At 45.7% G+C, this 17,843-nt stretch overlaps 1 protein-coding gene across 1 annotated transcript in view; it reads left to right on the forward strand.

Moving 5' to 3' along the window:
- Positions 1–17,843, forward strand: part of chchd6 (coiled-coil-helix-coiled-coil-helix domain containing 6) — a 331,439-nt gene that overhangs the window by 95,777 nt on the left and 217,819 nt on the right. Inside the window, exon 6 of the mRNA XM_033037363.1 lies at positions 7,934–8,017. Within this exon, the coding sequence (XP_032893254.1) occupies positions 7,934–8,017 (84 nt within the window). The remainder of the gene's footprint in view (positions 1–7,933; positions 8,018–17,843) is intronic.

The following is a 17,843-nucleotide window of genomic DNA, read 5'->3' on the forward strand; positions in this document are numbered from 1 at the left end:
GGGGGGGGGGGGGGGGGGGGATTTGCACTTCATTTACTGTACCCCAAATTGTATTTAAGCTTCAGAAGAATAATGTATGTGACTAATGTACATTTGATTCGGAATTATTTATTTCTGAGCAGCTCTCATTTCACGCCTCACTGACTGAATGTGATATTAGTGTAAAATTTTAGCGCTCGCTGCCTCATAATCAGTCGAAGTTCACGCAATGAAGCATGAAGCTGTAAAACTTTATGTGAAATGAATGGCAACATGACTGGTGTGCAAATGAAGATAAACTTCTGTATCTAAAAAACATACAGGTACTTAAGAGCGGCAGAATACTTGAGGTTTCTTTTATCATTAGCCAGTCCTTTTGTAACTTGGTTCAGTGGTGCAATTTTTATCTTCGTGTAGCGTTCATGTCATAGGAGCAGAATTAGGCCATTTGGCCCATTAAGTCTACTCCGCCATTCAATTATGGTTGATCTATCTTTCCCCTTCAATCCCATTCTCCTGCCTTCTTCCCATAATCCTTGTCTGTGGATTCTCTGCCTCGGAGGGCGGTGGAGGCACGTTCTCTGGATGCTTTCAAGATAGAGCTAGATAGGGCTCTTAAAGATAGCGGAGTCGGGGGATATGGGGAGAAGGCAGGAACGGGGTACTGATTGGAGATGATCAGCCATGATCACATTGAATGGCTCGAAGGGCCGAATGGCCTACTCCTGCACCTATTGTCCAGAATCTCTCATTTTCTGCTTTAAAAATACCCAATGACTTGTCTTCAACAGCCACCTGTGGCAATGAATTCCACAGATTTATCGCACTCTGGCTAAAGAAATTCCTCCTCACCTCCGTTCTAAAAGTACGTCCTTTTATCCTGAGGCTGTGCCCTCTGGTCCTTAACTCTCCCACTAGTGGAAACATTTTCTCCACATTCACTCTATCTAGACAATTTACTATTTGGTAAGTTTCAATGAAGTGTCCTCTCGTCCTTCTCAACTCCAGCGACTAAAGGCTCAGCACCGTCAAATACGTGTTTGAACTCTGAATCCAGGTCCCTTAGGACAAAAGGTAGACAATCTCCAGTGCAAGAATGAGGGAGCTGTGGCACAGATGGAGGTGTTATCTTCCAGATGATTAGTAAATCAATTCCTTGCAAAATCCTGGCCAATATTTCATTCTCAACTAATACCACAAACGACTGAGACACAAAGAACTGCAGCTGCTGGTTCACGAAAAAAAAATTGCTGGAGTAACTCAACGGGTCAGTCAGCATCTCTGGAGAACATGATAGGTGACTTTTCGGGTTTGGGACTGATTGTTCAGTTTAGTTTCCTTCTTCTGACTGATTCTTTAGTTTATAATAGTCACGTGTATGGAGGTACAGTGAAAAGCTTTATTTGCATGCTATCCAGTCAAAGAAAAGACTATACCTGATTACAATCAAGCCATTCACAGTGCACAGGATAAAGGATAACGGATCCAACACTTAGTGCACGATATAATATTGAAATCCGATAAGCGAGGAGGGGCAGGATATAGGTGTGGGGGGAGGGTTGATAGTCAGATGGTTGGACAAAGGCTAAGAGATGAAGAGACAAAATGTATGATATTAGGATTGAAGAGGTGTGAACTTTAGATTGCCCTCTCCTCTCTTCCAACTTTCTTCCCCCCCCCCCCCCCCACCTACATTCAGTCAAAAGAAATGGTCCCGACCCGAAACGCTGCCTATCCCTGTTCTCCAAAGATGCTGCCTGACCTGCTGAGTTACTCCAGCACTTTGTGTTTATGGATCGACAACATCTTTCCCTGTGGCCACATTGGGTGCAGTCTCTTTCTAGGTGTGGCTACAAAGATCACAGGGTACATTTGTAAGAATGTTTAGCTCATCCAACGCAGTCTTACCTCAACATTCATTTGTTTATTAGCTCGTAGAGTGTGGAAACAGGCCATTCGGCCCAACACGCCCATACCGACCAACATACCCCATCTACACTAGTCCCACCTGCCTACGTTTGACCCATATCCCACTAAACCTGCCCTATCCATATACCTGTCTGAATGTTTCTTAAACGTTGCAATAGTACCTGATGCCATGATTACCTTAACTAAATATCCATTCTAAATGTTAATCACTCTTTCTATTAAGAAATATCTGAAATTGGTCGTGAAGTTTATTATTCGATGGAGTCTATGTAATCTTTTCCTATTTCCACAGTTTGATTTGGTACAGTTTTTTAATTAACTAATCCCCAGTCTACTAATTATCCAGTTTTCCATCGTGAAAAGGTCAAATTTACAAAACTACAGCTCCATGACTGGGCATTGTCCATGCCTAGAATTGGAGGGATTACCGAAGGGCCAGAAAATGATACAATATTGGACAAGTTAACTGGAGTTAACGAGTTATTAGGATGCGGTACAGTGGCGTAGGGGTAGAGTTGCTGCCTAGGGGCAGAGACTCGGGTTCGTTCTTGATTAAGGATGTTGTCTGATAGATATAACTTATTGCCACACAACCAGGGTTGGTGGAAATTTGGGTTGTCAGCAGCAGTACAATAATAAAGAACACACAATAAAACTGTAACACAAACATCCACCACAGCATTCATCACTGTGGTGGAAGGCACAAAAATTTGGCCAGTCCTCCTCCATTTCCCCCCCGTGTACAGGACCAGAGTCCAGTCAGTCCAGGATCGGCTCTTCCTCACCGGAGACCGCGGCTTTAGATTGTTGTAGGCCGCAGGCCGGCGGTCGAGATTTAAAGTCCCCGCCGCAGCCAGAAGCACCGTAGACTGCAGGGCCGGCGGTCGAAGCTCCCCTCCAGGGGTGATGGTAAGTCCATGCCGGCCCCGCGGTAGAAGTTGGCCGTGGGCCGGCAATGATGGCTTCTTCTTCCCCCGGGTCCCCCACGAGGGATGCCGGGCTGTAGACGCCGCGCCAGCTGGAGCTCTGCAGACCGCGGCTTCAGGCTGCGACTTCAGGCTGCCGGCTGCCCCGGAGCGCTCCCCTCCAGCGAGCCCCAGCGAGGGTCGCCCGCTCCACGCCGAGAGTCCACGCTGCGCCCGCTGCTGAATCCCCGGGCGTGTCTCCGGGAAAGGCCGCGTCGATCCTTGATGTTAGGCCACGGGGGAGGCGACCTGGAAAAAGTCGCCTCTCCATGGAGGAGGCGACCGAAGCGGTTTCCCCCTTACCCCCCCCACACCACCCCCCACACAGAGCACACGAAGAAACACAAAAATACACACTTTAAAACATACTAAATAATTTTTTTAAAAACCTGGAAAAACTGACGCGCTGCTGACATAGCTGCACACAGAGGAGCGCCCCCCCTCTGTATGGAATTTGTACGTTCTCCCTGTGACCGTGTGGATTTTCTCCTGGTGCTTTGATTTCCTCCCACACTCCAAAGACGTACAGGTTTGTAGGTTAATTTAGCTTCGGTAAAAATTGTAAATTGTCCCCCAGTGTGTAGAATGGTACTACTGTACAGAGATTGCTGGTTGGTGCTGACTCGAAGGGCTTGTTTCCGTGCTGTATCTCTAAACTAAGCTTAACTGACCTTGGCTAAAGGAATACTCTGGATGTTTTTGCTCAGTCTCTGGCACTGCTTGATTAGCCCAGCTCTTCTCCCCCCTCCCTCTCTCTTTTCTGTGCTTTGCCCCCCCACCACCCCCACTCATTTCCCCCATGATCCCACCTTCCCACATTCCAAAGACCTGCAGATTTGTAGATAAATTGGCTTCTGTAAATTATCCCTAGTGTGTAGGATAGAACTAGTCTAGTGCATGGGTGATCGCTGGTTGGCGTGGGCCGAAGGGCCTGTTTCCACACTGTATCTCTAAACTTAAAACACATTTTCTTGTAGTAACCATGTCTTGCTTCATGACTGACTAAATAAGATTATACTGTAAATGTAAATTTAACAGATTCTTCTGACTTAAGGACGTCAGCACCGTTTCTCCGCTATTATTAAGGGCATAAATCCATCAGCCGCACAATTTGTATTTGATTGAGGATGGGCCAGTGAGGGAAAACAATGGGAAAATAGGGATGTATTATTATATGTAGCGCCCAATGATTATTCTCCAGAGATTGCACGATATTCAATCGATTGTTGTGCATTTCTGCTTATTGTATTCCTTCAAATCCAATCTACTTCTTGAGCTATAAGGAAATTGACAGTCTGAAATGATAACTAAATGATAAAATGATAAGATTCAGGAAAAATAAACGAGGCAATGGGCTTCAACATGGTGGCGCGGTAAAAGGAAATGAAGGGCAGGTGTGGCAATGCAAGGGCTCTTTAAGTGTAGCGTTGAGCTGCTGTTTAAATGTCAGTTATTTGATTGTGACTTTGCTCGGGGGGATAAGCCAGAATAAAATGAGGTTTTGGGTAAAACGGCGTAAAAAAAAAACCCCGTGGAATTCCTGAGAGCATGAATCTCTCCAGCCTTTGGAGACTAGCTGAGGAATATTTTAAGCTAAATGAATTGATCGCAGTACGGTGAAGAACTGCTCTGTTTGCTCGTATTCATCTTCTGAAGTAATTTTCAGGATTAGGAATTTGCATAAAATCGCATCTGCTAAGGTTAGTTGGTAGAATTTTCATTTTGTTGTCTTTGCTGCTTAGGGAATTACAGATTTTTAAACTCCTCTTACACACACTCAAGGTCTGGTTTTGTTAGCCTTTTCAAAGCATCAACCACCTTTTCATTTTCTGTGGGGGGTTTCGGATCAGTGAGAATTTAAATTATTTTCTTTGCTCATATTTACCTTCAAATTTCTACATGTGTTCACCTTGAAAATTTCCGATTTTTCTTTTTAAAGGTCACCGTCTATTAGATGCCGCTTTGCAATTTAAAATGGGAAAGTTTAATTGAACAAAAAAATAAGAATTGCTCATTCATGCTTTAGTCCCGAGCCTTGGACAGGTGTTCACAGCTAAGGATGCCTAATGAAGCATCACACTGGTAAATTAAACTCAACATTAGATCTTCCCAGTACTTTGACTTAACCAATCTTCTCTTTAAAAAAAAACAAAAAAACTCTGCTGATATTCTTGCTTTCCAGGTTTGGTCCTATTTGACTGCATCTCTTCAGTATATCATCTGCACCCAAGATGGATGCAAATGAATCTCTCGGCTGTTCCTTGCTGTATAGGCACCTTTTTGCTTTTGTTGGACAAGTAACTAATTAATTATGGATTTTGCACGCAAACCTAAAACGTCAACAAAATTGGAAACGCTAATAAATCTGTTGTTCTCAAGAAGCGGGGATGTGCTGCCCAAGGGAAAGGTTTAGGTTTTATTATCGTCACGTGTACGGAGGTAAAGTGACAAGCTTTGTTTTTCACATTATCCAAATAAGGGGCGGCACAGTGGCTCAGCAATACAGTTGCTGCCTTACAGCGCCAGAGACCTGGGTTACATCCTGATTACGGGTACTGCCTGTATGGAGTTTGTACATTCTCCCTGTGATCGCGTGGGTTTTCTCCGGGTGTTCCGGTTTCCTCACACACTACAAAGACATACAGGCTTGCAGGTTAATGACTTCTAAATTGTAAATTGTCCCGAGTGTGTGGGATAACGCTAGTGTACGGGGTGATTGCTGGTTGGCGTAGACTTGGTGGGCCGAAGGGCTTGTTTCCACGCGGTATATCTAAACAGATCAGATATACTACAAAGGACGCAAAGTGCTGGAGTAACTCAGCAGGTCAGGCAGTATCTCTGGAGACTTTGACTAGGTGACGGGTTGGGACCGTGCTTCAGATATACCATACTAAGATACAAACAGTTCAAACTCACGAGCAATAGGTAGAGCAAAGTGGAAGATACAGAGTGCAGAATATAGTTCTCAGTATTGTCGTGCATCAGTTCCAGATACAAAGTCCAATGTCCACAATGGGATGGAGGTGAATCAGACATTACCATAGCTTATGGAAAGACCATTCAGAAGCCTGATAACAGAGGGGAAGAAGCTGTTCCTGAGTCTAGTGGTGCTCGCTTTCAAGTTTCTCTACCTTCTGTCGGATGGGAGCAGAGAGAAGAAGGAATAGAAACATAGAAATTAGGTGCAGGAGTAGGCCATTCGGCCCTTCGAGCCTGCACCGCCATTCAATATGATCATGGCTGATCATCCAATTCAGTATCCCGTACCGCCTTCTCTCCATACCCTCTGATCCCCTTAGCCACAAGGGCCACATCTAACTCCCTCTTAAATATAGCCAATGAACTGGCCTCAACTACCCTCTGTGGCAGAGAGTTCCAGAGATTCACCACTCTCTGTGTGAAAAAAGTTTTTCTCATCTCAGTTTTAAAGGATTTCCCCCTTATCCTTAAGCTGTGACCCCTTGTCCTGGACTTCCCAACATCGGGAACAATCTTCCTGCATCTAGCTTGTCCAACCCCTTAAGAATTTAGTAAGTTTCTATAAGATCCCCTCTCAATCTCCTAAATTCTAGAGAGTATAAACCAAGTCTATCCAGTCTTTCTTCATAAGACAGTCCTGACATCCCAGGAATCTGTCTGGTGAACATTCTCTGCACTCCCTCTATGGCAATAATATCCTTCCTCAGATTTGGAGACCAAAACTGTACGCAATACTCCAGGTGCGGTCTCACCAAGACCCTGTACAACTGCAGTAGAACCTCCCTGCTCCTGTACTCAAATCCTTTTGCTATGAATGGGGTGGGCCAAGTATTTGATTATGCTGGCTGCTTTACTGAAGCCTCACGAGCGCACTCCTACAGACATGATGGTGGAATCTTGTGCAAAACACAAAGTCCTTGAGGAAATCAGCGGGTCAGGCAGCATCTGTGGAGGGAACGTGCGGGTGGCGTTTCCCGTCGGCTCATCATTATCTACGTCAGCGGATACCGCCCCACAAAGTCTGCCTCGGAAGTCGGCTTTGGGAACGGATCTGTCGGCTCCGGCTGGACAGGACTTCCAGAGCCCCGGCCGCAGGGGGCAAACGCGACCCGCCAATTGGCCGTTGAAGCCACGATGAGGTTGAGATCGGTCGCCTCGCCCGGCCTACGCTCCATATTTTTGGGGGGGGGGGGGGGGGACGGACTTCCGGAGGGAAATTGTGTCCGGATTAAATAAGGTGCCAGACCACAAGTTGTCCGATAAATCGGTGGTGTATGAACCTGTATATCATAATTCTGCTATTGGGTAATGTGACCTGCATCTATAAGGCCGCAACTTCCACCTGTTAAAGCCCAGCCCATCCTGAGGTCAGTTTTAACACAGACCATTTCCCTGTATGTTGTCGGTAGCAATGCACCAGGGGCCAGCACTGGTTAGAATGCACCGTTCATGGAGGGCTGTAACAGTGGAGGAGGTTACACATCATTGCTCAGCCACCTGGTGTTTGGAATCACTGTTAAAATTGACATACAAAACCGCTTTACCAGGCAAACAGATGGAGGAATTACAATCACATCAAATCCCTTAGCTGTCTGTAGTTTTGCTCACACCTTCACTACAACAAAGGTTACTGGACTTGCAGCTTCTAAATAATTCTGCAGCGGTAGAGTTGTTGCCTTACAGCTCCAGAGACCCAGGTTCAATCCTGACTAAGGGTGCTGTCTGTATGGCGTTTGTACGTTATCCCTGTGACCACGTGGGTTTTTCTCCAGGTGCTCTAGTTTCCTCCAACACTCCAAAGACGAGTAGGTTTGTGGGCCGATTGGCTTCAGAAAAGATTGTAAATTGTCCCTCGTGTGTTGGATAGTGCTGGTATATGGGGATTGGTGTGGACTCAGTGAACCAAAGGGCCTGTTTCCACGCTGTATCTCCAAATTAAACTAAACTAAAAAGTGAGTGGAGGGGAACGTTTGTAGAAGTTGACTAAAATTTAGAATGCGTGCAAAATGTTTACTTGCCTTGGAAGTGGGAAGGCAAAACAAAATGGATTCTAATTGGTCGTGACACATTTTATTTTCCAGGCCGACCAACTGGAAAAGAAGGAAGCTGCACTTCAGAAACTAGAAGCTTTTTATAAGGAACAGTTGGATCTTATCGAGCAGAAGGTCAGGATAAAAATATTAATTTCTGGTTAACTGACTTCTTGAATTGAGTGGCTGACTGTGGTAAAATAGGCCCATGCAATAAGGCTATTATCAAACGGGTGTGTGATGCTTATCATTGATTCCTTGTATGAGAACCATGTTAAATGTTATTGAACAGAAAATCAATAAGGAAGCTTGTAATATGCTCCTGTACAGGAGTTTTAAAATGTTTTAATAACATTACAATATGCAATAGCCAATCCTCATCAGATCAGAGCACAGATATCTTTTGTGTTTTCTCAAGAGTTTAAAATGAGAAGATCGATCAGGCCTTTTATGCCGCGGTACATGTGGACATCCTTAATTAACTCAGAACGACAGAGAAGTATTTTCGGAAGGTGCTGAATATTTTGGACATCTACAAAGGCAGCTCGGGGAAACTAGGCCAACAATGAGGGGAGCATCCAGCAGTTCAGACCCTCCACCACCGATCCTGTCGCACGCCATCACTCTGCCTGTGGCAGACACTATGAAGCATGCATACGGTTTCACAGCTACCTCAGGCCCCATTGAAACAAAGCAAAAACTAATATGTAATAAAAAGGAACTGCAGATGCTGGTTTATTCCAAAGATTGACACAAAGTCCAGGAGCAATTCTGCAAGTCAGGCTGCATCTCTGGAGAAAATGTCTATCTATTTTCCCACCTTAAGGTGAGGGGGGGTGGGGAGGGGAGGGGAAGATTTAACAGGAACCTGAGGGGTAACCTTTTCACACTAAGGTTGGTGGGTGTATGGAACGAGCTGCCGCAGGAGGTAGAGGCAGGCAACATAACAACATTTAAAAGACAAGTTTAACATAACAAGTTTAAGAAATGTTTAGATGGGTAAATGGATTGGATAGGTTTAGAGGGATATGGGCCAAATGCAGACTGGTGGGACTAGCATAGATGGGACATGTTGGTCCGAAAGGCCAGTTTCCATATTGTATGAATCTATAACTATCCATTTTCTCCAGAGATGCTACTTAACCCACTGAGTTACTCCAGCACTTTGTCTATCTTTAGAAGCAAAACCTTCCTTTTACATTGAGGGGACTGCAAGAGATGAAAGTGGATCAACACATGCATCTGCAGGGAATGGAGGGATATGTAATATGTTCAGGTAGAGAAGAGTTGGTCTTGGCATCATGTTTGACAGACATTGTGGGCCAAAGGGCCTGTTCTCGTGCTGTACCAGAGTCATGTGGAAACATCTATGCTGACCAAGATGCCCCATCTAAGCTAATCCCATTTGCCTATATTCTTCCAAGCCTTTCCTATCCATGTACCAGTCCAAGTGTCTTTGCTTGTTCTATGTTCATCTGGAAATTGGCTGCCAGGCTGGCTGGCCAGAAGTAATTCTAAGGTAGGATAGTGGTTTATTCACCAGCCATTTCACTTGCTTCCCCACCCCCCCCACCCCCCGGCATTCCGTGGCTAATTATGTTGTTACTGCAGCTACGAATATTTAAAAAATACTTCTAGATGTAAAATGTAAAGATAAGGCATGGAAACTGGCCCTTCAGCCCACCGAGTCCGCGCAGACCATCGATCACCCATTCACACTAGTTCTATGTTATCCCACTTTCTCATCCACTCCCTGCTCACCAAGGGCAACTTACAGAGGGCCGATTAGCCTCCAAAACCTGCTCGTGTTTGGGACGTGGGAGGAAACCCGAGCACCCGGGGGAAATCCACGCGGTCAAAGGGAGAAGGTGCAACACTCAATCAGGTTCGAACCCGGATCTCTGGCGCTGGGCGCAGCGACTCTACCAGCTGCAGCATTGTGCTGCCGTAAATATAATGAAAGCAACTGTAAATTAAAATGCAAAATAGCAGACATCTTCTCTAAGTCACTTCACTTTTTAAGATAAATGAGATTCTACTATTACTAATTGACGTATACATTTTGGAAACAGGAAAAGTCTATTTGCCCAAATGAGAGGCACCTATTTTTGCGAGATTCACTCATTAAGTTAATATACTTTCTAATTCCTCCTGCTCAAAAAAACTCCTCATTACCCTTTAAATCTACTTCTACCTGCAGTGACTATGATAGCAAAGTGTTAGAATTGCCAGTGGAATGAAATGAAAAAATAAATTCCATTTCACTAAATAATTTACTGTTTAATCTCAGCCAATTGCCATGGTATTTTGGTCTGAAAAGCTGAAAATTAATGAACTATTCTGCCTCAGAAAAAAATGCTTAACATTCAGATTTGCTGTCGAAATGAAGTTAGAAAATGAACATTGTTAATTGCAACATGACCTTGGATTTAGAATTCGAGTAATTCAGCACAGAAACAGGTCCTTTGCCCCAACTGGTCCAGGCCAAGATGCACCATCTATACTGGTTGCATTTTCCCACGCTTGACCCATGTCGCTCTAAACCTTTTCTATCCATGGTGTCCGTGTCTTTTAAATGCTGTTATAGTATCATAGTCCAGGTCTGCCACTGATGCTCTGGCATCTGCTGGTCCGGCCCCACCTTTCATCCGTACAAGATTGTGAGAGTGCGCTTGAAATCCCCCTGGAAGTCCCCCAGAAAATGTGATGTCGAGGCTGATCTCGCCCTCATTGAAACTTCCCCGGCTGATCAGTGGGTGGAATTCTCCCCCTGCAGCCGGGACTCTGGAAGCCTGACCCGGCCGGAGCCAGTAGATCCGCTCCCATTACCGACTTTGCGGGCCGCTATCCCAGCTCCCTGGCGGTCCGTTCCGGTACCGTTGGAGTCCTCTCGGAGGCCGTAACCTCTGTTGGTCCAGCAAAACAAATAATCCAGAAACACTCTGGAACCACTGATGCCGGAAAATCGAAGGTGGACCTGTACATGGAGTCATGGATTGTGGGAACAGGCCCTAAGGCCCAACTTACCCACACCAGCCGACAAAGTCCCAGCTACACTAGTCCCACTTGCCTGCGCTTGGTCCATATCCCTCTAAACCTGTTCTATCCATGTACCTGTCTAAATGTTTCTTAAACAATGGGATCTAATCTTCCAGAGCAGCCTACTGAAATCCATGTGCACAACATCTACAGCTCTGCCCTCATCAACCTTTTTGGTCAAGTCTTCAAAAAAATCAATCAGGTGTGTGAGACACGACCTCCCACATACAAAACCATGCTGACTATCCCTAATCAGTCCTTGCCCATCCAAATGCCTGTATATCCTATCCCTCGGAATACTCTCCAGTAACTTACCAACTACGGATGTTAATCTCACCGTTCTATAGTTCCCAGCATTTTCCCTGCAGCCCATCTTGAAAAGAGGTACAAAAATTGCCACCCTCCAGTCTTTGCTATCCGATCAAATCAGATAATGCTACTCATAAATACAATCGTCAATCTCAAGCTGGAGTAAAGGGGAAGATACAGAGTACAGAATATAGTTCTCAGCCTTGTAGTGCATCAGTTCCAGAGATACAGTCTAATGTCCACAATGTGAATCTGACAGTACCCTAGCTTACGGAAGGACCATTCAGAAACCTGATCAGAGGGGAAGAAACTTCCTGAGTCTGGTGGTGTGCACTTTTAAGCCTCTGTTCCTTTTGCCTGAGGGGAGTGTGGAGAAGAAAGAATGACCGGGGTGGGATAGGTCTTTGATTATGTCGGCTAGACTGTAGTTATCATTTATACCAGGGGTCGGCAACCTTGCTCTGCATAGGGGCCGGGACGCATGTCTGTGAGCGGATGGCGGACCACATCTATCACGTGTACATGGATCCCGCCCCCATCCAGCCTCGGATGGCAGGCATCAAATCACGTGTTCACAGACGGTAGACAAAAATGCTGGAGAAACTCAGCGGGTGAGGCAGTCTCCTGCAATCCTTGCATGTCTCACCCGTTGAGTTTCTCCCGCATTTTTGTCTACCTTGGATTTTCCCAGCATCCGCAGTTCTTTCTTTAATGTGTTCACAGAAGGAGCGCGGCCGTGCCGGCGGCGTTGCGCAGGATGTGGTACAGCCAGAGCTCGGCTGCGCTCGGCGGGCCAGATGATTACGGGGGGAAAAATCCGCCTGCAGGCCAGATGATTTCTAGTTATGGGCCGCATTCGGCCCGGGGGCAGTAGGTTGCCGACCCCTGATTTATACTAACAAAGTGAATGCTAAAGAAACCCAAATGGATATGGAAGAAAAATAAGAATTTTTGTTTTTTTTTTAAAATAAAAAAGCTTCTGGGCCTTCTGCCGGATGGGAGTTGGGAGAAGGAGGAATGACCAGGGTCGAACAAATCTTTGATTATGGGGAGAACGGACCAGCCGGCCTCACTGAAAATCTTAACCTAAGACTTGAGCAGTCTTCATTTTTCTCAGGCCTTGTTTTTTGTACTGACTGACTTTGGCTGTTCCAGAAGAACATTGGAACATTTTTTTAAAGTGGGTGAGAGATGTGGTTCTGAATTTGATTTCTGGGGAAGATAGACACAAAGTGCTGGAGTAAGTCAGCGTGTTAGTAACTCAACCTCTGGAGAAAAGGAATCGGAATCAGAATCACACTTTATTCGCCAAGTATGTTTTGCAACATACGAGGAATTTCATTGGCCAGGTCAGTCATACAATTAAAAGCAACAAATCACTCAAGCACATTTTAACATGAACATCCACCACAGTGACTCCTACACATTCCTCACTGTGATGGAAGGCAAAATAAATTTCAAGTCCTTCCTTTTGTTCTTCCACGATCGGGGGCCTCGAGCCCTCCGTTGACGGGATGGTCTTGACTCCCGTAGCCGGCGGCGTTCGGGCCCTCTGCATCGAGGCGTTCAGCTCCTGCATCAGGGGAATGTCAGCTCCCCCGCGCCGGGCTGGTCGAACCTTCTGCGATGTTGGAGCTCCCGACTCGGCCTCTCCCGAGACTGCGAGCCCTTGATGGTAAGTCCACAGTGGTCTCGGTGGGAGAGATCCCAGGCAAGGGATCCGCTGATTGTGTGCTTGTACAAAGCCACCGCAAGCATTGCTCAGACTAAACGCCAGGCAGTGTCAATGACTGTGGTGCAGCTGATCTTTCAAATCAATCGCTTTCTTATGGTCTGCATGAGGGAAACTGACAAGCATTGAAAGCTGTAAGGGCCATTAAATAAAATTGAATTTGGCTTGTATTGGCCACAGTGGAACTTCATACTGCTATAACTGAAGTATAAAAAAAAAAAAGTGCTCTTAATTGGGAACTAAATTGACTGTCTCTCACAAGCTATCAAAATGGATGTGTTCCTGTGATGTTAGCAGTGTAGGTATGTTGTTCGGGTAGAATAGAGGGAGCTTTAAGTTGGCCGATTATAGTAAAATACAGTTCCAGGCAGTCTATAGCTGTGCTGATTAATCGATTGATTGACATATACCGCATGGGAACAGGCCCTTCGGCCCACTGAGTCCAGGCCGGCCATCGATCACCCTTTCACACTAGTTCTATGTTATTCCATTTTCGCATCCACTTCATACACACTCGGGACAATTTACAGAGGCCAATTATGCTACAAACTGAACGTAAGGTGAGAGAGGAAAGATTTAATAGGAACCTGAGGGACAACCTTTTCACTCAGAGAGTGGTGGGTTCATGGAATGAGCTGCCAGAGGAGGTAGTTGATGCAAGGTATTATAACTGCATTTAAGAGACACTTGGTCAGTTATATGGATAGGAAAGATTTAAAGGGGTATGGGTCAAATGCAGACAAATGGGACGAGCTTAGATGATCGTGTCAACATGGACAAGTTGGGCTGAAGGGCCTGTTTCTGTGCTGTATGACTAATTTTGGGGTGTGGAATGAAACTGCAGCAACTGGAGAAAACCCACACGGTTACAGGGAGAACGTGCAAACTCCACACACAGTCAGTACCCGTCGTCGGGATCGAACCGGGGTCTCTGGCACTGTGACGCAGTAGCTCTATCAACTGTGCCACTGTCCTGCCCTGCCTCGGACTTTGACTGGTAAATGAAAAACTACTCACTGACTGATATAATACAATCAGAAAATGGTGGAAATGGGTCAGGCAGAATCTGTGGAGAGAGGAGCAGTGTTAAAATATGAGGCTTTTCGTTTAAGAAACTACGTGGAAACAGACCCTTTGGCCCACCGAGTCCCGGCCGGCCAGCAATCGCCCCGTACACTAGCACTATCATAGAGACCAGGAACAATTTACAGAAGCCAATTAGTATGTTGATGCTTTATTGTCACATGTGCCTAGGTGCACTGAAATTCTTTGTTTTGCACACAATCCAGTAAAATCAAAATTAACCGACAAACCTGTGCATCTTTGGAATGTGCTAGGAAAGCGGACCACCCGGAGAAAACCCACGCGGTCACAGGGAGAACGTATAAACTCTGTACAGACAGAAACTCGTAGTCCGGATCGAACGCGGGTCTCTGGCGCTGTAAGGGTGCAACCCTACTGCTCGCCACTGTGTTGCCCCAGGTCAACTATGCTTCATCAGAATCAAAATCCTTTTAATATCCCTTTTTCTCGAGTGCTGATGAATGGTCATTAATTTGCTGAAATGTTTCTCTTCACGGTTTCTGCCTGACCTGAATATTTATATCCTTTCCTGTTTTTATTTTTGTTTTCCATTTTTCTCAGGCCTTGTTTTTTGTACTGACTGACTTTGGCTGTTCCAGAAGAACATTGGAACATTTTTTTAAAGTAGGGGAGAGATGTGTTTCTGAATCTGATTTCTGGGGATATTAGACACAAAGTACTGGAGTAAGTCAGAGTGTTAGTAACTCAACCTCTGGAGAAAAGGAATCGGAATCAGCCAAGTATGGCTTTATTTGCCAAGTATGGTTTGCAACATACGAGGATATTCATTGGCCAGGTCAGTCATACAATTAAAAACAACAAATTACTCAAAAACACATTTTAACGTGAACATCCACCACAGTGACTCCTACACATTCCTCACTGTGATGGAAGGCGAAATAAAGTTCAAGTCCTTCCTTTTGTTCTTCCTCGATCGAGGGCCTCGAGCCCTCCGTTGACGGGATGGTCTTGACTCCCGTAGCCGGCGGCGTTCGGGCCCTCTGCATCGAGGCGTTCAGCTCCTGCATCAGGGGAATGTCAGCTCTCCCGCGCCTGGCTGGTCGAATCTCCTGTGACGTTGGAGCTCCCGACTCGGCCTCACCCGAGACTGCGAGCCCTTGATGGTAAGTCCACATTGGTCTCGGTGGGAGAGATCCCAGTCAAGGGATCCGCTCCGGTGTTAAGTCTGCGCCCTGCGGTGGGGAGCACGACAGTCCGAGAAGGCCTCCAGCGATGGTAGGCCGCAGAGCCTGGAGAATGTGATCTGAAAATTGATCACATCCCCAGGAAGGTAGGAACTTGAAAAAAAAAAGTTTCCCCCGATCCCCTCCCCCCTCCCCACACATAAAACAAACCGAAGAACATTAAAACGAACTTTTAACAAACTAAAAAATAACAAAAGGAAAGAAAAAAACGACCAGACTGCCGGCAGGGCTGCCATCTCCCCGGTGCCCCTGGTGGCGTTTCAGGTTGGAACCCATCTTCAGACTGAAAGATAGAGGTGGTGTGGGGAGAACTGGAGGTGAGCAAAAGGCCAGAACATATCATTTTCTGACTTATTTGTTCTGACCGTTTCCCGCCTTCAGTTCTCCCCCCCCCCCCCCCCCCCCCCCCCAAAGGCAGGTACAGGATACTGAGTTGGATGATCAGCCATGATCATATTGAATGGCGGTGCAGGCTCGAAGGGCCGAATCGCCTACTCCTGCACCTATTTTCTATGTTTCTATCTTTCAGTCTGAGTTCCCGTCACAGCGAGAACCAGCAAACTCTAGACACTGACAGCACCCGAGGTCAGGATTGAACCTTGGTATCTGGCGCGGTGAGGCAGCAGTTCTACCCGCTGCACCAATGTGCCGCCCTTGAGTCTTAAATACTTACCTCTGTCCCTTCGAGCAAGCACCCCTTGATGTTAGGAAAGTGTCCGAGCAAGCAAATAACAAACCTTGTTGGAATCTCAAGCAATGAAGTTAGAATAATAACCTGCTCTCAAGATGCCTGTGAATTTTCCCCCCTTAATTTTAAGCAAAAGAGAAAGCCAAATTAGTACAATTTATGCATTTGGAGCATCCTTCAATCCCTGGGGAGTTTAATTTTGTGCCACTTAATTTCATAGATTGGAAATAGTTGTTTTTTTTCTCTCCAGTAATACTCTCCCTGGGTCACACTGCAACCTCCTGTAAAAATATTGGTAAGAGTAGAATATATAAATGTTGTAAAAGCCCCATTTAGTTGTTCAATTGTGGCTGTGAACAAAAGAACAGAACCTTGGAAAGCTATTAACAGAAAATCGGCGATTGTACTGATGTATGAATTTAGAAGGTCTTCAACTTGTCTCGGTTTTTTTTTAAAAAGCGTCTGAACAGCTGGTTGCAAAATCTCTCCCTGAATGTGCTCTCGTCTCACTAATTTACAGTTGAAGTTATGTGGAGACCTTGACATTTGGAGTGCATGAAAGAGGCTTTACAGCATTAAATTTAAGCTTCCCCATAACAACGAGGAGTTGTTGGGAAAAAGACCAAGAGGTCATCTTTTAAATGGTGGTTTCAAGCTCTGTGTGTGTTGTTCACACATTTTCATCATGTAGAGAATAGTCAGAAAAATGTTGCTAGTTATCTTCTTTTGTGGCCGGGCTGTCTTCTCTCTTCATTCTCCCCAGCCAGAGCCCCCTCTCTCCATCCCTTCCCCACTAGTCGTCATACTAGTTTCAATGTCATCCTGTTGAGTTTCACTGTCTGTATAACTCGTTACCACCTACCCCACAGCAAACAATGGACCATTGTGGGCTCCACTTTTCCATGATCGTTGTTGCTTTTTTGCATATATTTCATTATTTTGTGCTATGTGCCTTCTATATATCTTGTTTGCCTTTCCCCTGACTCGGAAGAAGGGTCTTGACCCGAAGCGTCACCTATTCCTTTTCTCCAGAGATGCTGCCTGACCTGCTGAGTTACTCCGCTGAGTTTTGTGTCTATCCCTGGAGCACTGTTAAATCCCAGGTACTTGTAACCTGTCTGCATTATAAGGCAGACATGTCCTCATTCCTTCATTTACTGCATTGCTGCAAAGTGGCCAACCTTTTAATCACCAACAATCCCAACCCCATTCTAAATTTTTCACAATGTGAAAATTCTTTGCTCTTCTCAGTCTGGGTAGTTTCTGTTAGGCCTCGTATTCCACTTGGGTAGTTTACTACCCATTGATATGAACAACTGAGTGTTGAAAGGAACTGCAGATGTGGGAAGGATCGGAGGGAGAGCTTGCAAACTCCACACAGACAGCATCCTCTTCCTCCCCTTTCTTTCTTCCATATAATCCCCACCCCCCACCCCAATGTCTTTACCCCCCCCCCCCTATCCCCCATCTGTACTCACACCTATTTCTTCTCTCCCCTCCCCATCCCCTTCCACCTACATTCCTTCCTCTGGCTTCAAGAGGAGTTGAGTATAGGAACAAATAGGTCCTTCTGCAGTTGTATAGGGCCCCAGTGAGACCACACCTGCAGTATTGTGTGCAGTTTTGGTCTCCAAATTTGAGGAAGGACATTCGTGCTATTGAGGGAGTGCAGAGTAGGTTCACAAGGTCAATTCCCGGGATGGCGGGACTGTCATATGTTGAAAGAATGGTGCGACTGGGCTTGTATACACTGAAATTTAGAAGTGAGGGGATCTTATTGAAACATATAAGACTATTAAGGAATTGGACACACTAGAGGCAGGAAACGTGTTCCCGATGTTGGAGTCCAGAACCAGGGGCCATAGTTTAAGAATAAGGGGTAGGCCATTTAGAACGGAGATGAGG

Source organism: Amblyraja radiata, chromosome 18 (assembly GCF_010909765.2).
Source record: "Amblyraja radiata isolate CabotCenter1 chromosome 18, sAmbRad1.1.pri, whole genome shotgun sequence".
In the NCBI taxonomy this organism is placed as follows: Eukaryota; Metazoa; Chordata; class Chondrichthyes; order Rajiformes; family Rajidae; genus Amblyraja; species Amblyraja radiata.